Source organism: Drosophila santomea, chromosome 3R (genome assembly GCF_016746245.2).
Source record: "Drosophila santomea strain STO CAGO 1482 chromosome 3R, Prin_Dsan_1.1, whole genome shotgun sequence".
Classification (NCBI taxonomy): domain Eukaryota; kingdom Metazoa; phylum Arthropoda; class Insecta; order Diptera; family Drosophilidae; genus Drosophila; species Drosophila santomea.
In genome coordinates, this window is record NC_053019.2 from 9,689,475 (window position 1) to 9,713,234 (window position 23,760).

Consider the following 23,760-nt stretch of genomic DNA (forward strand, 5'->3'; position numbering starts at 1 on the left):
GCTCAGGAATCGGTCACTTAGTATTCCACTCATGGACACACAGCTGACACGTTGTTGGCCAGCAAGGATGGCAAAGGATAGCAAAGGATGTTTCCCATGGCTGCTTCCTTTCCTTTGGTCTCCCGCTTTCATATCGCATAGCAACAGTGGCATCCAAAAGGAGACAGAGGTCAGGGGATCGAATCAGATGCCGTGCTGCCATTCCACTCACCGAAAGGATAACAGCAGGCTACGCAGGCCAATTTGCAATAATATTGATTTTTCATTTGCCGCTTGGGCATTGGTTTTATATTTTCGGTTTCATTGCCAGCAAAAACTAAAGTCAAGCGGATGGCCAAAACAAAAAGTTGACTGGCACACGCTTTTGGCTTGGCCATGCCCAAATGCCGTGCAAAAGCCAGCGATGAGCCAACAATCACACACATACACTCGCTTACACTCATTCACTCACACACAGACACACACACACAGCGATTATAGAACACCCACACATTGGCATGTCTCGGGGCCAGTTAAATAGTCAAAGGACAACAACGCTGGCGACGGCGAAGGAAACTCTCTGCTCTCCATACCACTGGCAAGCATAATGTTTAGCGTCGCCGGGCGATACGACTACAGGATACCTCTTTTTCTTAGTAATTTAAAAATTCCTGGAAAACCCTTTTGCTTTATAATATAAATATTAAACGTAGCGAAGTTAAGCGTTAGGCATATCAGATACTCATTATTCACGGTTAATTTAAGTGAATTATTGGGCTAGGTAGTATTGGTATGAATTTAGCAAATATTTGTTTATATATTCAAGGGAACTGTTCATTTTTCCTGCCCTATACTTATGCACGAATACAACATACCCTGTTTGGCTTAACTTGTAACGGGTACGCGAAACAGCAACAGAAACGCAAACCAAATGTAAAAGCAAAAAGCAAAAGCAAGCAAAACAAAATTAGTTTCATAAGTTTTTTATGAGTTCATCGCTTTTTTGTGGGTGTTCGGTGTGTGTGTGTGGCCAGCAAACACAGTCGAAAACACACACACGCACAGCAACACTCATGCACGCGGAAACAGTAACCAACACATGCACAGCGGAGTCGCCTGGCTGACTAACCAGCTTTTGTGCCAAGGGTCGTTCGTCGCGTGGGTGGACTTCTCACCCGCCCACTTTTCACCGCCCACTTTCCACCGCCCATTGCCCTCTGACCCCTCCAGTTTAGCCTCCCCTTTTTTGCCAATGTTCTGGCACTTCCGCACACACACACAAACAGTTTGAGGAACTTTTAGGCAGGCAAATAATTCACAAAATATATATGTATGTATGTATGTATATGTATGCATATTTATTTGCACATACAACATATATACGTACATACATTTATACAGAGCAGGAAGCCAAGTAAAATATATTGCGAGTAAATTTCTTTTGTTGCTCGGCTAGACGCTCAGTCGCTGAGTGCGAGCGAGAGGGGGCGAAGCAGCTAAAGCAATGGCGACAATTTGTTAAATTGTTATTGTTATTTCTATGTTAAATGCTCCACTGCCCTCACAATGGCCACCCAAAGGGAAAATACACTTACAACGCCCCCCACACACCCACAAACACCCACACAACCCCACAACTCACCAATTTTGCCTCCCAACTGCTGCTGCACGTAGCGTCGATCTGCATAAATTATGTGAAATGTATAAGGACAACAGAGCACAGCCTCTGGCAGCTAGCAAAACTTATTACGCAAAACAAATATTGTACATCCATTTCCATTTTATTATTCAGCGTTTGCCATTTTATTTTCGGCGACTGACCCGCCAGCAGGAAAAGTGGTTGGGTTTTCCGCTGTAATCGCAGTTCCTGCAGGTGGCTACTTAGGGAGTTTTCCCCGAATGCAGGGCAAAATTGCAGTGGCCAAGGTGGGAATACAAAAGGGAAATGGCTGCTGAAAGGGGGATAGCTTGCTAAGAAAAGAAGGCATATGAATAAATAATTTTATGGAGCCAAGGAGCGAAATTCTCAGAAGCCAGTTGTCTAACTCAATAAACGACGAAGGTCTTAAAGAAGCTGTCATAGTTTTTCAAGAACTATACATAACGAATGTAAATATATTAAACTACCTATTTTAATACTTAGAAGTGGGGCAAAAAAATGGTATGAAACCATGAAAAGGGCAACCTTGTTTGCCATCTTTTCCAGCCGTGAAATGTAAAAATGTAGCACATTTCACTTTCGAAACGATAACGATTTGTTTACACAGCGCAGGGAAAATGTACGGCGAACAATGGGAAAATAAATTGCATTCACATTCGCGGCGCCCTGCCAATTACAGTAAAGAGCGCATAAATTGGGAGATTGGTTGGATTGGTTGGTTTGGACTAGACTGGGTTAACTGGGTTTGTTGTGTTGGTTGTGGGTTATCCAGCCAGTCAGTCAGTCAGTCATTCCACATGTCACATTCTTGCACGGCATATGACTGACCATTTCCGCACTCAAACTCCACGATTTTCCACGGCTTGTCATGGGATATAAGTACGTATACATATACGACTATATGGCTTTATGCATGTGCTGTGGGCAGGGAAATCGAGTTCATGTGAACTCTCCGTTGGCCAGAGCCTTGGATTTTCATTAGCCCCACAAAAGAGCCATAACAGCAATGGCAATAGCAACGGCAACGGCAACAATGTCCATAAACAGAGCCAAAAGGCAATTCCGATTCGTGTGAAGTTCCTTGCGAGTGGCCAGTGCCCAAATTCAACGCCCCCGAGAAGGCCGAAAAAGGTGACCAAAGTTAGCAGGAACTTAACTTTCCGGGCAACCCACTGCCCACTGCCCACTGCCATACAAATTGATTTTCCCACACCTCGCGGAAAACTCCTCGGCACGGCAAGTTGGTTTTTGCCTCCCTTTTTTTTCGGCTACATTTCGATTCGTTTCTGATAATGCGAAAGTGAAAGTCGCGCAATGAAATAGAATCATTCACCAGTTGAAGTTGAGGTTGCTTTTACGGGCTTCTCGACCTTTTCACAATCGAAATCTCTTTGGGCAGGCACATGTCAATTATCCGAACAGGTTGCCATCGGACATCCCAAAGTCATTCAGTCAGTCAGTCAGTTAGTCAGTCAGTCAATCGGTTGGTAAGTCCACAAGTCTGGTAACAAATCAATTAGTCCGGAAAGGAGAATGTACAACTCCTAGGCGGATGTGGAGTTCGGCATGAAGTTTCATCTGACATGGAACAGATTAATGCTGACTCCTCTCGACTTTGTCCATTAATTCCGGCGTTTGACAGCTGCGGATTAATCCAATGAGCTGGTGCTGGATTAATCGAGTTAAAGCAGTTTTATCACATGAATAAATGCTAGTTTAGTGTACCCTTCTAAACATTAGATATAATGTACATACAATAGTAGCTTTTTATCACTGCTTTTTCAAGCAAATATTTCGGAAAATAGCGCCTGCAGCTTTCAACTGATATGAGGAAGTATGACGCATTTATTTCAGCTGTATTGTCTTACAACTGAAATTGATTTTGACCCCCAGGACCCATGGTTAATTATAACAAAATATTGATGTAATAAAGCAATGGCAGCGTAAGCCAATCACACGTATGAAAGTCAATCTCACACACTTGAACAAACACGAACACAAACACAGACTCAAACACACACAAAGACAAACAGCGAGTGACAAGTTTCGGTTGTCAGGTGCAATTTGCTGTGAAAGGACGAAGGACCCAATCGATCGATCGATGAGAGTGCTTAATTGTTGGCCCGCAATTCGTGGGGGAAGTGCGGAAGTAGGTCTATACATTACGCATTCATCCATTTATATTGACACTTGTTCGTGCTTAAAAATTAATCAGCGATGAGGCGTCGCTGCTTTCCACTTTAAGTTTCCACTTTCAATCTGCACATTCATCATTTTTACAGCACCAGCTTGTTCAATTATTTAGGCCCGAAGGACAGAAAGATTGGCGGGGGAAAAGCTACTTAGCGGTTTAGATATGGGCCATGGTCCATGGTTCATGGTCCATCCGAAAACAGGGAGTGACGACAAGTGGTCATTGTGAATTCATGTTGGTCTCGACACGTGCCAAATGTCCTGCAAGGTCAAGAGATTTTGGGCTGTGAGGAATGTAGAGTTGCAAAGCTGGGGAGTTGCTGAAAAGGACACCTGCAGGACGAATTGATGAGCTAACCACAAAGGGTTATGGTTTGCCACTTTGGTTAATTCATTAGCTCGGGTCTTATCTCTGATTATGGCAATTAAATACCGACCAATCCCCTTGATTTATGGCCAGCTTCAATTCGTTTGGACTCAGTTTACCCAGAAATTATTATATCGAGAGCTGCATTTGCCTCCTTTTCGATGAGATCAGCTGCTGATGAATACGGCTCAGTACGAAGGATTCATGGTTGGTTTCATTAACCCCAATTAGTGCGTCTGCCCGGTCCTGGCGCCCCAAATGATTGGGTCTGATGCAATCCGATTGGCTTTCAATTAATTGACAAGCCATCATAATTGATGCTCTGCTCACATGGCTACGCATTTATTATACAACTGTGAGGGGCGACTGGAATTAACTTATAGCCTGCCATGGATGTTTTCCGGTATTAACTTTGCATTCAGTCAATCGATTTCCCATGTGCTTCCACATGCAAGTTGTGTGGCGTTTGTATAAAAATTTATTGATTTATATTCGGTTAAGCAACTGAGATATTTATCCTAATTCGGTGCTATTAAATGGCACAATTTAATTAGGTTTCGTATCTACAAAAATAATATTACAAATTTTACATATTTTTCTGCTTTTCTAGCCTCTGAAAACGTCTTTAAACTTTAAAAAGCCTTCATTCGTTTGACATTCAGTTGATGGCTGCCATCATGCTTAAAAATCAGCGATAAATTTAAATCAATGGCTCAATAAGAATGATTTAATTGCATTTTCATTTGGTTGGCCCGTCGAGTGTCTGGCGAGCTGTTAAAATTAAAATTAAAAGCCCGAACGTGACCAAAAATGTGAAATTATGCCGAGGCAGACTCGCCTCGAATTTAATAGGCAATTCGCAGTCGTAATCCAAATGCAGGCAGTTGGCAAAGTCACGCACAGTCTAAGGATAACAATAATGGCCGACGATTCGGCCGCAGGACAACGAAATTATTTTACACATTTAAGGCGGCGATAAAGCCCGCTCTCTGCGCAGGCAAATGCAAGTGGGCTGAAATATTAGTGGTTTAAATGCCGGGGCTTAATGGCCAATAAATCGATTTGCTTTCGGCAGCCAAACAGACGCACTGCAGCCAGGCTTGGCCAACAAATTTGGGCATCATGGATTGCGGGGGATTTGGGAGGAGGAATGTTGAGGTCCTGTGCTTATCGGCACGCATGCACGCAGCTGGCGGCAATTTGGATACAAAGATAAAACATTTATTGGCCACATAAAACGGGTGAAATTACCAAGGACCCACCAGCTCCACAATGGCCACATCCACATCCACATCCACGTCCTGACCTCCCATCCGGCATATTGAGTTCGATTCGGATGCCGATCGCCTTTGTAATTTCACTCTGCTGTCGCACGAGCATCAAATCAATTTAAGTCCTCTCTATCCTTAAGGAACTGCTACGTTTTGGGTCCACAAATTAGACAAATGATTTGGCACATTTGTCATAAAACTGCCAAAGGGATTGCCATTGTCCTGCCCCACAAAATGGACCCAACTGTTTTCCCCAAACTCTCTTTGTCTGCCCTGGAGCTCATTTTGAAAAGCTTATGCTAAATAAAAATGTGAATTTTCCCCAGGACTTCCCTTTTATTAACTGCTTATGCCACCTTGTTAAAGTAAGTGGACATGTGGTCAATATTGAGTTTGAATTGTGTTGGGTTGATGTAATGTTATCGAACAACAAAATATTTCCACTTTAATACATTTATGATACATTAGGAATCTGTGAGAAATCTCAACCTTTGTCATCGCAGATTCCCTTTGACATGTTTTCCATCCATTTGTTTGGTCCTTTCAAATTGATCATTACGCGGAAACTTCAAAAAGCACGAGGCGGAAACTTTTGTTTCCAAAGCGGTGCAGAAACGAGAGCGAAAAAAGTTTAATTAAATAAATTACAAAATGCTTTGCCAGCGACAACAATTCATTAAAAAGGGCGAAAGACAAAGGCAACCCAGTTGGTTTTGGGTTTTGTTCGGCTCGAACCAAAAAGAAAACAAACAAAAAGTTGAGGCATTCTGCCAGACGAGCGTCGAGATGCGTTTTGCAAGGCTTCAGGACGACAGGACAAAGGGACTACAGGACGAAAGGACTACAGCACGACAGGACGAAAGGACTGGGCTGGCTGGCAAATTAAAAGCCGACTGTGAAGGCGCCCATAAATCTCAGCCAGCAGGTGAGTGGGCGGTGGTTGGGTGGTTTCGAGTGGTTTTGGGTGGTTTTGGTGGCTGTGGGTGGTCTGTGCATAGACAAAGGCGGCTAAGCAAAAAGCGGGCAGCCACAATAACTTTTAAGAAATTATTATGTTGTGCCTGCCTGCCTTTCTAGCCTTACAGATTGCCATAGCCGCAGAGAACTAGCATGGACACGAAACGATGTCGACTTATTTGCATGTTTGTCAGTGGCTTTTTACCATTTTCTACAATTTTTTCCCCTTTTTATTTTCGTTTCCCCTTCAGTTGTTGGGTGCTTTTAGTTTCCGGCGCGTTGCACTTGCAGCTCGGTGGCACCCGCACAATGTTGCCGCACAGACAAACAATGCCGAATCGCGGGGGCGGCTTGCTTTCAAATTGCGTTGAAAGCTCCCGAATGCCCCATTTTGTTGTTGCTCTTGCTGCTGTTGTTGTTGTTGTTGTTGGAGCTGCTGCGACGTGGGGGAAAAGGCCAGCAAAAAATAGCGAATAAAAAAATGAAGTCGACAAAAAACGGAGGCAACTCAACAAAATAAAGAACTAGATGTGACACGAACAACGGCAAGCGACAACGTTCCGGAACAGGAACGGAAATTGTGAAATATACAAATGTTCGTCTTGTTTAGGTGAGTTACATGCAAACTGGCCGGGCCACCCCCGTACACTGAGAAAAACCATTAATGTTTTATTCAAAACAAGATCCAATTTCGGCGAGCAGTATCCTGCTTAAATATGTATTGAAAGGTGAAAATGAAAATGGATTAAAAATCAAATTAATGTGCTCCGATTCAATTCTTTATTTATGAACATATATATTTATTTAATATATATAAAATTTTCTCATCATATATCAAATTGAAAATGTAATACTAACGACTTTTACCTAAATTGACTACAATTTCTCTATTAAAATATTATACAAAATTATAAATGGATGGCTTTCGTTTGAGTTCTTAGAAATACTCCTGCTTCAGGAACATGCACAACAAATGTGGATACCCCGATTTGCCGCGGTGTAAGCCCAAAAGAGACCGCCTCCAGAGTTTCGCGAACAAGGGCATAAGGAACGCTTTGTAATAAAAATATATGGATCTGGCTCGGACAACGGCAACATGTCACATTGTTAAAAAAAGACACCAAATTCGGAAACGGAGGGCGGCTGGGAGCCGTTCACAGAAGTGAACAGAACAGAATGGAGAAATCCCGACAATTTGTTGCCAGGCGTTAAACGCTGGAATATCCGGTGAAACACGCTTATTAAAACGGTAGCATTTAGGCCGGTTCACACCCCCACTTTGCACTTTGTCCGCAGGGATAACAAATTGGAAGGACAACAAGTAGGGCAGCAGGCACAAACTGATCGTGTAATGAATGTAAAAGGAGGATGGTAAAGGAACCAAAAAGGGTCGACCATTGTTCTCAATTGCACACAGCTTTTGTCAATTTAGGCCAAAGGCAAAAAAAGCAACTGGAATATATTATTCAAATTTGTACTCAAATTTTAATGCTACACAAAAATTCCCTCAAGTGGTTTTTGTATTACGTGGCACGCAGAAAAAAGGTTATATTATTTTTAAGTGCACACATTTTTATGCAACTTATGATTTCACATTTTATATCGCACAGAAAAGCAAGATAATTTTATACCACAGTTTCACTTTTTGTTTACTAATTAAAGCATTATATCAATTGCAAAAAATGTGTGACAAATTTATTAAAATATTACATTTATCATATCCTTTTAATATTTTTAGTTAGCAATTGGTTGTTTTGACACGTATTTAATTTATTTAAATATATTGAGCCATACAAATAATCTGAAACAAATATAAAAGCCACATTTTCAGGCCTTTTCATTTATTGCATTCATTATTTATGTAAATATTATTAGTTGATAGATAATTATATATTTTTAACTTTGTGTGACTTTTGTGTGACATTAAAATGCATCAATCTTTGTAAATTATCGTTATTAGTATTTGAATTTAATATGTGGCTAACTTTTTAATGACACCACGATGGATTTCAGGACCAAAGTGCTGCAACTAATCGATTGCCATGAGAGGCATCGAAAGCCGAACCACAAGGTCCTGGCTAGCAAAATATGCCTTTTGCTATAATTGCCTGTCACTGCCAAACTACGAAGCGACGAAGAAATTCGAAATTAGTTTTGAGCTGCGCCCGTTTTGTGTTTTTGTGTGGTTTAATTAAATCAAATATCCGAAAGGCTTTGATAATTGGCAGGGCCGGCCGCAAGTACTGTCAGAAATCATTGCAAAATATTGCCCAGCCAGCCAGGATACTCGGCAAAATGCAGGCAAGAAACCGACACTTGGCAGACAGCCAGGAAAAAGCGGAGCAGCAAGGATTTGTAATTACGAAATTAAAACAACGACAGCTGGCCCAAAAATGCATGATGGACTGTCCAAAACTAAATGAATGGATTCCTCCACAGCAGTGGGCTGCATGTGGGTGTATGACTGACTATAGGTGTATGGACTAGATGGATTGGCAGGCGAACAATGTGGGCAGATCAGCCTTGGGCTGTGGCTCTGCAATATCCTGTCGGCTGTGCGGGCTGAGCCGCAGCTCTGCTCAACTCCTGCCGGCGTGTCCTGCCACTGACGGATGCGGATGCGGATGCGGATGCACCACCAGCGGCACAGTGGCACCACCATCTTACTCGTGCCATCATGCAACATAACCGACAAAAAGGCGGCCAACAACAAGTGCAACGTGTCGTGACCGAGGCCACACCCCAGGCATTTCATTGGGTTCTCGAGTGGGTCGGATTGGATGGATGGGTTGGATGTGGTGGATTGGGTGGCCTGGCGGCAGGTGGTCTCTCATTGAAATTTGTTACATTATGCTCAGGATGCTGGCTGAATGTCCTTGCGCTCAGCACCGCTCACTGCTCACTGCTCACTGCCGCTGCACTTGATTGTCAACAAAAATTGTTTTGCTGCATGTCCTTGCTCGTGCCGTAGCACTTCACAGCACTTTCAAGTGACTGCAATGGCTGGCAAAAGGACATGCGGCTGTAATTAAATTTGCAAAAGAAACGGCCTGCGCCTTCGAAATGTAATCTTCTCTTGCGGCCGAATTAGTGCCCAACAATGTGACATTGTTGACAATTTAAACCTAAATAAACACACGTGCTCTCTCTGCTCACTTTCTCATTTGCTGTTCCTATTTTTTCGCCGCTGACACGTAGACACGACTACACTTGAAGACGGCCGTAAAGATAAATGTTTTATAAACGTGAATTGCTTTGAATAAAAGCTTTGTTTGCCCTGCTTGACGGGCCCAGCAGACAAACAAACTTACAGATGAGCTGCCTCACGAATGAGCTCCCACCTCCCACACAAATATAACTCATACGCCCCGTGGTGCGCGCCTCTCAAACTCACACATTTGCATTTGAAGCTTAATTGCGATGTTGGGGGTGGATGAAAAGGAAGCGGATGGGCAGGAGGAACAAACGGAATTCCTTAATGTGCAGTTAAAACTTTAAATGTTGCTAATTCAAAGTGTATTTGTGGTAATCTGACGAGTGTAAGTAGAGTTTTAAATACAGTTCCCTAAGGCTAGAATTTCACGTTGCGTTCTTGGGACATTCAAGAACACAACTTAAAGGAAATTGACACTGATTTGGTCGCAACTCCCCTGCCTCTTCTCGCCGTTTAATTCAGCCCATATGTCTGAGTATACTTATGTCCTTTAATATGATGTTCTTACGGCCGTATTAAACCAAATGTCTGACCATTAAAAATCGTACGCGTCTCCCTGGCCAAAAGCAGACAGTTGCGCTCAAGATAATAGTCCTTGAATAGACTGAGTCCTATTTTCTTAAATGTTTATAGACATTCACATATACAAAAATATGTTGCTTAAAACTTTTGAATTGTCCTGATAATTTTATGATTGTTTTTTTAGGCACTTTCTTATTCTACTATTGCGAACACAGCTGTAGGTTTTTGAGTATCCGTATCCTTCATAGTATCTGTGTGTGTGTGCTCGCCATTTATTATGAGATGCCTCATCTTAAAGGGTCGTCAAGCTAAAAAGGGAATATGCTGGCGGGGCCATAAATTCCTTTTAATAACATATTCAAATTTAGATAATATCCGCCTCCAGTGCAATATTAATGCATGCATCCTTTTCAGATATATCTCTGCCCGTACACATGTGTGATTTTTATGAACACGGATTGGAGTGTGCAATGTCGGACGCCTGAAAACTTTTAGTCAGTTATGCAGACTCCTAAATTATCCGGAATCCGGACGACAGTGTCGAGAAATTCCAAGACTTAAGCATTTCTTTGCCGTTTTGTTTGCCCAACTCAAAGAGAGAGATTCAATGAGGGCTCGTATTCCCCCGTATAATATGTATCATCGTCTGGATTCATAGTTGGTACTGAGAAACTTCTCAGCATTTACGTAAGAACCTTCATGAATATGTATTCCCGGGGGAATGTGTGCTCATGTTATTAATGAAGCATTTGCTGCGTCTCCACTAACTCGCCAGACTTTTCCCAAAACGAGCAGGGAAAGTGGGAAACTGGGAAAAAACATTGGGACATTGGGGAAAATGGCCATGGTGGAGGTGTAGGGATTTGCTGGGGATTTACATGAATTGACTGACTGACGACGACTGAATTCGCTGGCAATCTTCAATTGAACCGAACATGAAATGGAAATTTATTGAACAGCATTCATATGCTGCGCATTATTAATATCGATTTGTGGGCGTTGTGGGCGTGGCAAGGCGAAAGACGGGTGACTGGCGCATCTTAGGGATACACATGTGTGTGTGTGGGTCGGGTCCAAGATTGAGATAGCTTGCACTTCCCTAGTTTCCTTTCGGCACAGATAAATAAAAAATGGGGGCCCACAACAATGGTTCTTGGGTATCTTTTGGTATCTTGGGTTTTCTTCGGTTTTTTTTTTTTCCCCCACCACCATTGTTTCCAGCTTGGCAAAAGGGATACGTGACACTCGATGGGGCAACATCTGTCTGCAACTAAACGGCATTTCAGCAATAATCAAGGATCCTTTGTTGTTGTCATTAGATGGCGGCAGACTGCCAACCCAAACGGAATACGAGCCACATGATTATGTGAGCTATCAGAGCGACCAAGCAGGTGAGCCTCTTTAAAACTGCACAAATTGATCGAAATCCCATTTAGTTACATTCTTTAAGTATGCTGTCTGACCGCAGCCATGTAGATGACAAAAAACAGACAGACAATTCGTAAAAAATCATTTAGGAAAATGAAAGACGTGACTTCGTTGCATTCGCAGCTGCTTGCGATGTTCATAAAAGGAGCAAAATTGATTTTTCTATAAAAAATAAAATAAAGGAAATGAAAGGAAAGGGAGGGAAGGCCGTACAAAGTGGCACACTCTCGCATAGACACACACAGACACCCACACCCACACACACAACCACACACAACTACACACCCAAACACCCACACACACACCCGTGCACAAAGAAAAACGCTTCTAGGCAGCCGCAAAAGCAGAAACAGAAGTAGGCCACACTAGGAGCATTTCCCCCATGGCATCCATCGCCACCCCCCAGTCCGCCTTAGACCCCACCCCCACCAGCCCCTTGGAAACCCCCACCATCCCCACCCACTGCTGAACCCTTAAACTCTTGTTTGAGCTGCACTTGAAGAAGATGCTGATGGTGGCCATACCCTCGCCAGGGGGACCACAAAGCCATCGAGTCAGTTTAGTTTTCTGACTTAATCATCTCCGAAAGGAGCTATTTATAACTTGCGGACTTTTCGGGAACACCACACTTGGGGAGCGCCTTTAATTAAATTGGTTAATTGTGCAAAATACTTCTTATTTCTTCCCATTCTCAAAAAAAGTCAAAAAAGGAGCTTGTAAAAATAAGTAACCACTTAAATATTGAAATAATTAGAACAAAGAGGAGAATAGAAATAACCTTACAAGCTTAGTCACCAAAAATATAAATAATATTATTAAGCAGCTTACACATGAGAACTTTAATGCAGCATACAAAGCTACGGTATAAACTTGATCGAATCCATATTGATCAGAATTTGCCTACTTGGCTTTTAACTCCCGTTGGCTGGCTACTTAGTTGCAGAGGCAGGGGGTTGGTAGCTGCTGCTGTATTGGCTGCGATATAGTTGCGTTATGGCCAAATGATTGAGTGGGCCAAGAGTGGCGCTAATGCGGAATCGTGCTAGTGGCTGCCACTCGAAAGTGGTGGTGCAACGTGCAGAAGTGCCATAATGCTGCACCATAATCATTAGCATACTGGCAATAATGGGTTGAATCCATTTTAGATGCACTTAACTGGCAACTGAATTGCAGCTACCAGTTTGCTAAGCCCATGAATTCGAATTGCGAATGAGTTTAAAACTCGAGTGTCGTGTGAGTGATATCCTGCAAATCCCTCAGCGGCAACTGTGACTGAAACAAAGTCGCATTCAGCGACAAGAAAAGGCATCAGCGAAAGGTAAGCTGATTATGTAACACACACACACTCGGTGGGTGGGTGGATGGTCGGTTGTCTGTGTGTGTGTGTGTGTGTGTGCCTGGCAGATAGCGCCATTTTGTTTCGCAACTTTTCAACAGCTCTTTTCCAACTGTTTTTATTAGTGATTTCCGTTGAAAACAAGTTAAAATATGCGCATTAGATACATTTCCACGCCACCTGCCAATGGAATTTGCAACGTTAACTTTTTTTGTGGGAGAATATGTTGAACATGCACCTGCAGCTGTCCGCAGACTTATTCTCACATCCACATATCTTTTTCTTGCCCATACACAGCGCAAAAATATGACACAAGGGACTATCTACTTTTAAAATAAAGTTCTTTAGTTTGTTATTAAGCTAACTTTCGTTAAAGGGAACAAGTATTATGTTTATTTGATTTAATATATAATTTTTATATTCTTTTCTTGAGCATGCCCCGATAAGTATGCTATGAAAATGAGCAATTTTCATAGGGAACCTATTTGATACGATTTCTCTGCGTGTGATTCCTTGCTGAAATGGGGTCACCTTTGTACTCGAAGGTCGTTTACGGGCAGCAATTATTCGGCAATCTGTGGAGTTAAAGAACGATTGCAAGACCCTCGCACTCAGTGCAGTGGGGTACCGGATTATTGATGGAGCCTCTGGGCCAGTCGAAGCCAAGCAGTTTGGATGAGCCAGACACTGGAAAACAAGGGATTCGATTGGACGGGGAGCACTCGGTGCGCTTAAATTGCCCAGCCTGGCTTGGCATGTGAGAGCACCCTGGCTGCCATGACATTTGAATAATGCACGTAGCAAGTGAATGGGCGGACAGGAGCAGGAGCAGGAGCAGAAGTGGGTCCAAAGGAGCTGGCAGCGGGGGAAAAAGACCACCAATTCATTATCGATTGAATCGATGTGCAATGAGTACGGAAAACTGATGGAAATTTCCTCGAAAAAAAGAAATGGTAGTAAAATGGAAGGCAAAACAATGGCACAGATTCGGTAATGCAGCAATTCAAAGGGAATTCAATAAAAAAAAAACCCCGGCATTAAAGACCAGCTGGCAATGGAGTTGAAGTTTGACGTGTCAATGGCCTTCTATTCTATACTTTTCCATTGTTTTCTATTTACTTGATCGGTCAAATGTAATTGTCCGTCTGCCGAAATACAGCACGCCAGCACCGCTCACTTCAAATTCCATTAGCAGTCGATGGCGATGGCGATGGTGATGGAGATGGAGACAACCTCATATCCCCGGCGGCTCTGTCAACAGCTCAACATATCAATCATACGCAGTGTGGTGCGTGTTTGGTGCGTGCTCTAATGCTTTGACTGCGCTGTGCAGGGTGGCAAATACGAGCGACGCCTGGTCTTATTAATAATTTAGAGCGCATATTACTCCAAAATAACAACACCCCCTCCGTTGACACGTTCCCTTTGCCCCCACAACCCCTCCTCCTCCGCTCGTTACTCACACACACACACACATACCACGGGAAAACTGTCATTAGTGAATTATTTAAATTACGCCGACGCCAGGAAAGCAAATATTGCAGACAGCAAGGAATTTGCTGCCGAGAGAGTTTTGTTAAATTAACTTACTGGCTAAGGAAGGCCAGGGTGTACATGCGATAAAAATCGTTTTAAATTCATGTGTATTTGAATAATACAATTGGGTGACTGGGATGGTCACGTTTTGGGTGGTTTTTGAGGCGTGATAAGTTTGGTAAGCATATACAAAGTCTAATTGCTAAAGAATCTTTGCTTTGAAAGTAAATGCAATGTAAAGTACAGGTTTAGTTTAGTGACGAATTTGTGGGATCTGAGAGAGTAATTAATTCTTATTGATTATTAAAAGACCTGCTTGGAATTGTTAGCGAGAAGAGAGATAGCGCGAAGGGAGGAGAATTCGTCACCACTCACCTGAGATTCTCGATGCGCGGCCTTCGGCACTGCGGCCGATTGCGCCGGTGGCTGCGATCCTTCTTGCAGCGGCAGTCGCAGTGCATGATGCAGAGGGCGATGGACGAGATGACCGTTATCACAAAGGGCACCGCGAAGAAGTGAATGATCATGGCCACCTGGTCGTCGTGGTTGTACGATGTCAGCACCACGGTCCGGTTCTTTCGCGAGTAGAAGCACGGAAAGATGGCACCCTCGATGCCGTAGTAACCGTTGAAATTCTTGCACGTCACCGATGGCGGATAGCCGCATCCCTTGATATTCACAAGCAGTGTCGCCTCACCGGATTGCTCCATGTCGGACGTAAAATTGCTATAATCGGTCATATTCTCCGGTATCGTAATGTTCTGCTCAATGAACGTCACATAGATGTGCACGCAGCGATACAAATCGGAGGTGCAGCCCTCGCGACACGAACTCCACGAGCAATTGAATATGCCCACTAGATCCTCGCGACGCGTTGTCGTGCACAGCGTTGGCTTCTCGATGAAATCGTGACTGAGCGTCGATATCGCCGGATCCACATAGAGCGGTACGAGGAAGAGCAGCGATGCGCCGGCGGTCACCGAGAAGAAGGCCAGTGTCGAGGTGCCATAGAAACGCGCACGTTCCCGCCACGAACGAAAGCGCCGATTGCCATTTTTCTTTTTCGGAGCCAGTTCTCGGATTTTACGTAACCGTAGCTCTTGTTGTTGCTGCTCGAGTAGTAATTCCGAACTGCCACTCCTCATATTATTGTCGGTGCACACAGGGCGCTGATGTTGCTGATTGTTGCTGCTGCTGCTGCTGCTGGCGTTGCTGCTGCTGCTGCTGCTGCTGCTGCTGCTGCTACTGCTCGTATCACTAATGTTGCTGCTGTCGTCGCTGGCTGCGCAGCAGCAGCTGCAACGGCATCAACGCTGCTCCGTCGCCGCTCCGTCGCTCTGCTGCTGCTGGCGATGTTGCACTTGTGTGTGCAACTGCGACGCCTCCGTTCTCCGTCGTCCTTCCTCCGTCGTCCTTCGTCCTGCGTCCTGCGTCCGCCTACCGCAACATGCAGAGCGCGGTGGGTTTTTAGGTTATGTACACACGCTTCGGCGCAGGAGAAAAGCTGGAGAAAGCTTCCACGAGAGAGTGCGAGGCAGAAAGACAGTGAGAGAGAGCGAGAGAGAGGGGGCGAGATATTGATGGATAGAGATGGAGAACAGCTGTTCCGGCGAAGGTCCGCGAAGGGGAGCGACAGAGACAGCGACAGAGAGACAGAGAAGGGAAGAGACAGCGAGTGACAGTCAGAGAAAAGCGCGCTCTGGCGTTTGCATTTGTCCTGTGGCTAATTGTTTACTCCTTTCGCTGGCTTTGCACACGTATCAACAGCAGCTAAAACACTGAAAAATAATATTACTTAGTTGGCATTTTTATTTCGCAAACGATTTCCGGATATTATCGCATTTCTTTACGCATTTTTGCGGCTTGCGTGGGTGGCACTTTTCTCACGAACTCACGACTCACAGCTGTTGATGTAGGTTAGTTAGAGAGGAACATCTTGCAGAGTGCGATGGCAAGTGAGAGAATGAATGGGAGAGTGTGTACGAAGGTCCTGCTGCCCCCGCTGACTGCGCTGCTGGCGTCGACGTCGACGTCGCCGTCAGCTGTGACGCCAACGTCGGCGTTTGAAAGTCTACTGGTGTCGCCCTAGTGACTGTGTAACCTTTTTTTTTGTTTTTTTTTTTGTTTTTGCCTCTGTGTGTTGTGGGTGGAATTATTTATGCTACACATTTTGTGCGGCGGCTTTTCGCATTTCGCTTTTTGGTTGCCCGTTGCCAGTTGCCAGTTGCCATTTGCCAGTGCCTTGGCATTTTGCTTATTATTCCGCAATTTATTTGCATTTGTCTGTCCAGCCAGGACACACAGTATTCTTGATTTATTGCGGATCTGTGCGAAGAAGTCTGATCTAACTAGTTTCTGCACCAACCCCTTGCCACACAGACATCCGAAACATCCTTGTTTCACCTTGGTGCTCTTTTAAAAAATATACATATATATTTGGCTACTCTTGTTGTTGCAACTTCGCGTGACTCTGGACTTTGGTCAGGTTCAGACATTAGCTCTCGTCCTTTGTTCTTGCCCCGTTTTATTGCTGCTCTGTTTCATTTCATTTCATTTATTTTGCTGTCTTTTGTTTTCTTTTCTGCCACGGCACGCATTTCACAATTTTCATCACAGACACCCACACCCACACCCACACACAGGTGAGCTTAACTGTTATTGCCTCTGTTTGTGTGTGGTTGGTATGATTTCATTTCCATGCTTTGTTCAGCGGTCAACGCGGCGTATGAGTAATGCACTTGGCAGGCACACAGAGGCACCTAGGTTTCTGGCTAAACTATCCTAGATAATATGGCTTTGCTCGCTTGCTTCTAGAGATGCATTAAGCACTGAAATTCTGGAAAAGCGTAATTTTCCAGTAGCAAGGCTCTGGGGGAAGCGACTCGAGAAAGAGCAGCAGAAAAGCTCCTTGTACTGCTGTCATTGCCATAAGAATTAAGTCTCAAGTACACGGAAAAAACCTTGCGGCTCCTTGGAGTCTTAAGCTACCATTAAACTTAAGCTAACTAATACTTTAATTTTAAACTTCAAATTGCCGGAATGTTCACGACTACATGAAGTTTTCGAGTGCCAGATGACTTTCGAAGGTGCTAGCTAACACAATGCTTTATTCCCACAATTTATCGCAGTGCACCGCCCACGCCTTTGGTTGGGAGGAAAGGGGAGGTGAGGGTGGAAGCGGGTGAGGTGACTAAAAACTAAAATAGAAATAAAAATGGAAATGGAAATAAAACATTAAGCTTTCGAGTCGAACTAACTTTTGACAGCTGAACTGGCAGCTGAAGAGCCCGCAGCCCACAACCCGCACAACCCGCGCACTTTGTTGATTTTGTTGCTAGCACAACGATGCTTGGAAGTTTTTCTTTGGATTTTCTTTTTCTCGAATATTTATTTGTTTCTTGCACTTTCACTTCACTTGATTTTTGTTTGCATTTGCGTTTGCACTTGAATTTGGTTTTGGTTTTGGTTTTGGGGTGGACAAACTTTTGCACGTATTTTGCGCGATTACGGCACGGTATTTTTTGCCACCGAACTGATATTGGCTAACACCGACGCTGCCATTGGCTCACGCACACACATGCACCCACACGCTCACGCACACGCTGGCGGACAGACAGACAGACAGACAGAATTCTCGACACGAGAAGCGCGCGCGCTTGGCCCTGACGTGCCTCTCGGAGTGTTTGTCCAAAACTGCGGACTCGGGAGCCACAGGACTCGAGTAAGGACTCCGATGGCAGGACATACTGCCCCAGCCCGCACCCGACCCCCCGTCCCGCCCCCTATTCGTATTTCGGGGGCGGCGCCGCGACGGTGCGTCGACGCCGGCAGCGCTGCCAACGGGGACGCAACTTCGCTAAAGTAACGATAACTGGCCAAGGATTCGCGTGTGCGCGCTCCGGAGAGAGATTCTAATCAAATGAGAGATATAGAGAGAGAGCGAGAGAGCGAGAGAGCCAGAGAGGGGGAGAGAGAGAGAGGGAGTGGGAGGAAAGCAGGACAACAAATCTGAGTATGCACTGCTTGCAAGCACAGAGCCGCTCCCATCAAGTATACGCACTGTCGCCCGGCACAACAAGACAAACTTATTTAAATGTAGTATGTTATGCATATTCAAAATAAATAAATTGTTAAATTTTATTAATATCACCTGTCAATCTTGCTACAATATTATTAATTAAAAAAATTAGATCGTTATTTGAAGCGAAATAAAAAAGCTTTAAGCTTGTACAAGAACCAAACGCAGAATTTTGTCAAGAATTTTGTAAAAAAACACAAGAGAGAATGCTGTAAAGTCCACTTCCTGTTTCTCAGATAGCGGAAGTCCGAATTCACGCTCCGAAAACGCTCCCCTTTTAGAGTGACCATAATCGGAAATTGCGACAGGTATATCGATATCGATATCGATAACGATCATTATCTCCAATCGATAGAATTGCTTGCAAGAGTGAGCAATCCGCACATCTATATTCTTATAAGTACGAAAGTCTTACTTGCCACTGCCTATACGTTCCTGATAACATATCTACCTGTTGAAACAAGAAGTCAGTATTTGTAGTATAAGTATTCAACGAGGTTGAATATTTTACAAACTTGTTGAGTGATCAAAACAAAAAAAGGACTAAAGAAACCATTGCAAAGAAGATGGCCGGAAAGGTAAGTTCTAGATTAGTCATATATACATATGTACGTTACGATAACATGGATATCTGTTGAAAAACACTTAGTATATATTAGCAATTCTTACTTTTACTTGTGTTTCACTAGCATGATTGTTAACTTGCATCAATGAAATAGTTATTATTACCTGCCAAATAGTAAGCCATACGACTGCCCTCTGTCCGTCTGTTCGTCTGCCTCTCCGTCCATATGAAAGTCGAGATCTGAGGACAGTTGACTTTCTACAGACTCCAGACTCCCACTCTCCCAAGATCTCCCGTCTCAGCGAAAGGTGCACAAGTGTACCACAAATGTTTTACATTTATTTATTTAATAGTTTCGAATATGTACGAGCCCCAACCACTATTATTTCGAACAGTATGTGTTTTTGGCAGTGTGCAATGTTCAACACACTATATTTTCAATACTATTACAGATAACTTATGCTAATGTGTTTTGTCTAAAAGAGAATTTTGTTCTCTTTACGATGACAAAAAATAATTTCTTGTACTTCCAACAACAACAACAACATGACTAATTTATTCAAACGGTAGACATAAGAGATAAGAAAAAAATGACCACTATTAATTCGAACGCTGCGCAAGCTTATCGTTATCTTAAAAGAAGAAGAAAGCAAAAGCAACCAATGTAACGGAATCACTACCTAGTCATATGCTGCGAATAATAACACAATGCAGAGTGCAAAATATTTAGAATTACTGCAGATCAGTAAAAGTTTAGCAACGATGGTACGTGGTAAGCCTATTTGCACCGAAATCAGAGTTTTGATTAGAGATTCTTTCAAATCTGGGAAGACTTTCACTTATTGCATATATTAAGCAAACAATTAAATTTGTCAAAATCGTCGGTGCATGGGGTGATCCAATTATTCAAGAAAACTGGGAGTATTGAAAATAATATCGCGAATAGAGGCCGAACTTCAGCAATAACACCCCGTGACAAAAGAGAACTGGCCAAAATTGTGAAGGTTGATCGTCGCCAATCCCTAAGAAATGTGGCTTCGGAGTGGTCGCAGAAAATTGGCAAAACTGTCAAGAGAGAATGGACGTGACTGCAGTTAAAAACAAGAAAGAACGCTATAGTCGAGTTCCCCGACTATCTGATACCCGTTACTCAGCTAGTGAAAGTGCGAAGGAGAGTCTTAAACACAATTTTTGGCGGTTTGTAGGCGTTATAGTGGGCGTGGCAGAAAGTTTTTTGGCAAATCGATAGAAATTTACAAGACCAATATAAAAATGAAAAATATCAAAACATTTTTCAAAAGTGTGGGCGTGGCAGCTTTCGGCGGTTTGTGGGCGTTAGAGTGGGCGTGGCAAAAAGTTTTTTGGCAAATCGATAGAAATTTACAAGACTAATACAAAAATGAAAAAATATCAAAACATTTTTCAAAAGTGTGGGCGTGGCAGTTTTGGGCGGTTTGTGGGCGTTAGAGTGGGCGTGGCAACATGAATCGACAAACTTGCGCTGCTTCTATGTCTCTGGAGTCTGTATGCTTAATCTCAACATGAATCTAGTATATCCTAGTATACAATCTGGTATACCTTTTTACTCTACGAGTAACGGGTATAAATATTGAATATTTTTCTTGTCTAAATACTTATGCCCCCTTGAGTATGTTAACGTGAGCAAAGAATCTCGATTTTCAATACGGGATCTACCGTCATTATTCAAACCTTGGTTGAATTATCTGATCACAGTGGACATACCAATTCGATAATGTGCCATTATAATTCGTTATATATACACTAGAATTCGGTTAAAGCGACTTTCAAGGGACCGACGATTTTACGTCGTTATACCCGAAAGACTATCGTACTATGTTTAAAATTAAACCGAAAAAGTAGGGATAGACATAGTTAGCTATGTTTATCAGCAGCACAAAACAGTCTTTATTTTAGCTGTGTGGCTAAGTTATGGCAAAAAAAAAATTATAAAAAAAAAAAAATTATAACCGGATTCTTACTTAACAACCTTATTACTTGCCCAATTTCAAAGAATCTCCAGTACGCACATCGATATTCTTATAAGAACGAAAGTCTTACTTGCAACTGCATATATGTATGTACGTTCCTGATAACATCGCTATCTGTTGAAAAAGAACTTAGTATTAGTATTCGTATTCAACGAGGTTGAATAGTTTACAAACTTATTGATACATTAAAAAGAAAGTACTGTAGAAGATGACAAAAATCATTAGTTTTTCATTATTTTCCACTTTTAGTAGTTTGTTTCCTAATTTTATTGAGTTTGTACTTCTGTACTTGAGCAGAGCAATAAGTATACTGAGTCAGTTTAAAGATAGCATTGAGCTGTTGAAAACCATATACAATGTACATATAAGTACTTTTATTGCTGATAATTCCTGTTAAGAACTATATTAAAAGCTTCGCAGAAAGTTGTTTACTTATGAACTAATGTAATATCAAGCATTTGTTTATTTATTTATCAATAGGCGTTCGCTATTTTCGATAATCGATTTCATTTAACAAAATAATAATTTAATTTTTCAGATTTTAGTTCCGATCATCATTACTTGTCTGATACCTAACATACAATCCTTACCAAAAGAGCGACTTTGTGGCTGCCTGTTTTCTGATCAGGATGGAATGAAAGCAGACTGTGAGAATAGACATGACATTGATTTCAAGTGTCTGTCTCGGCAGCCGATTAACTCATTGGATCTATCACACAATGGATTTCTGAAATGGCCAGAGGAATTGATTTCACGTATATGGGAGAACATTCTCTACCTGGATCTCTCATTCAACAACATTTCATACTTGTCTAGTTGCATATACAATGCAATGCCACTCTTGATAAGTGTGAATCTTACCTATAACAGCATCAAAAAAATGTCCTGTGACGCATGCGTTACACCTTTCATCGATTTGGATCACAACAACCTGACGGATTGGCAAACTTATTGCAGTACTTGCAATGCGAACCTCATAAAACGATTAAATGAACAGGTTAGACGCTATTTGATAAAATAAGTGTACGTAATTTTTAAACATAACCGTCATTCCAGTCGAATTTGGCCGAACTGGAGTCCAGTGATTGCATTTTGAATACTTCCGATGAGCCGAAACCCTTGACGTCGCAGGACCAGAAGAAAACTGACCAAAAGTACATAAAACTAATTTTTTCGATCGGTATTATATTTCTTATTCTATTCGCTATTGGCAACCTTATGATCATGAATAATAAACTCATGTAGTCTTATGTAAAGTGTCGTGGAGAATGTAGAAATGAACAGTAAGCAATGACACAAACCATTCAAAATTGTAAAATCAGTTCAATTTATGACCCCAAAATTCACATATATGAAAACTAATATTGATGTAAGCGAAAAATGATTGTGTACTGAAATAAGATTTCTCATCATTTGATTTACATCTACAGTAGAAGACAACCATGTATAACATACATTGATTCTTTTCACACTACCCCACATAGATATGTTCATATTATCGAAGAAATTGTCATAATCTAAGTCATGCAAAGCGAATAATGGCATTTTATATACATATAATGTAAGTCATGCAAAGCGAATAATGGCATTTTATATATAATGGCATATACATATATAATAAATGTTTTTTAAATTATGTATGCAGTTTACTAACAATCGTTGCTAACAATTTTTCTGGACTACCTTAATATTAACCATTAAAGATTGGCCTACAAACTCTAGATTTTGCACAAGATAAATTCACTCCGTGGTAAATTCATTCCCTGACACAGATTTCGCCACCCAAAAACTTGAAAGTAGGTCAGTAAGTGACGTGGCTGGTTGACCCATTTGCGACCTGAAGTTTGCCTAGTTGCAAACTTGCCAAGGTTGCTTGGTGGCGTCTTTGGCCTGGTTTTGGGCCTGGGTTTTTGCAGCCAGGGGGTAGTTCCATTTGATTGCCCCTTGTTTACTCGACGGAACTCTGCCTGCAAAGGGCAAAATCAACAGTTTGGCTCTGACAGCTGCTTGCAGCCTCCCCCTTTCCACTTCTATACATTTCTACTCCTCATCCTTTCTCCATCCAAACTCCATCGAACTATACCCCGTAAACCCCTCAATCGGCAAGCCCAACCCAATTTCATTCGAGGCATTTATTTGTCTATTGCTGCGTATCGGTGTTTGCCTAGTGCCCATATTTGTGTATTGCCCAAACAAAAGTCTTGCATCTGAGCAGCCAAACAATGAAAACTGTTGTCTGCTTTTCACCAGAATTTATGACCCAATGTCAACAGCACGCACAGTTTTCATGTTGGAGGCGCAGCTTCTCCTTTCCTCCTTTCCTCCGATCTGCGATCTGCGATCTTGGATTCCCCATTCCTGGCTTCTCGATTGAATCGTTCAGCGGTGAAATCGGCACGGCCAAGGAAAGTTGCTGTCAGGTGGCCACTTGACCCCAGCCATCGAGTTGGGTTGGCTCCCAACTCCAAGGCCCCAAATGCACATGGACAAAATTCAGCTAATAGCTTCATTTTTATTTTAGAATAATGAATTATTTCATTAATCAAACAGATACAAAAAAGAGGGAACTTAAAGAATGCTCTGCATTGCATTCCGCGGTAAGCTTTCACATATTTGCATGAGTATAAAATGTTTACGAATATGTA

The 23,760-nt window shown here is 42.6% G+C and overlaps 2 protein-coding genes across 4 annotated transcripts in view; one reads left to right on the forward strand and one right to left on the reverse strand.

Moving 5' to 3' along the window:
* LOC120453132 (protein tipE) overlaps nucleotides 1-18,140 on the reverse strand; it is a 31,153-nt gene extending 13,013 nt beyond the window's left edge. The window contains exons 1-2 of one of the 3 annotated variants that reach the window (XM_039637681.2): nucleotides 17,721-18,140; nucleotides 14,839-16,241 (exon numbers count right to left, since the gene is read on the reverse strand). In XM_039637681.2, the coding sequence (XP_039493615.1) occupies nucleotides 14,839-15,608 (770 nt within the window). In that variant the 5' untranslated portion in view covers nucleotides 15,609-16,241; nucleotides 17,721-18,140. Of the gene's footprint in view, nucleotides 1-14,838; nucleotides 16,242-16,313; nucleotides 17,374-17,720 lie in introns of those variants that run through there. The other 2 variants (XM_039637683.2, XM_039637682.2) reach the window with 2 other exon arrangements.
* A 778-nt stretch (nucleotides 18,141-18,918) lies between these two features.
* Nucleotides 18,919-22,594, forward strand: LOC120453133. The gene is made up of 3 exons (XM_039637684.1): nucleotides 18,919-19,119; nucleotides 21,654-22,112; nucleotides 22,172-22,594. The coding sequence occupies exons 1-3, from the start codon at nucleotides 19,108-19,110 to the stop codon at nucleotides 22,358-22,360; spliced, it is 660 nt and encodes a 219-aa protein (XP_039493618.1). The 5' UTR covers nucleotides 18,919-19,107; the 3' UTR covers nucleotides 22,361-22,594.
* Nucleotides 22,595-23,760: the final 1,166 nt, after the last annotated feature.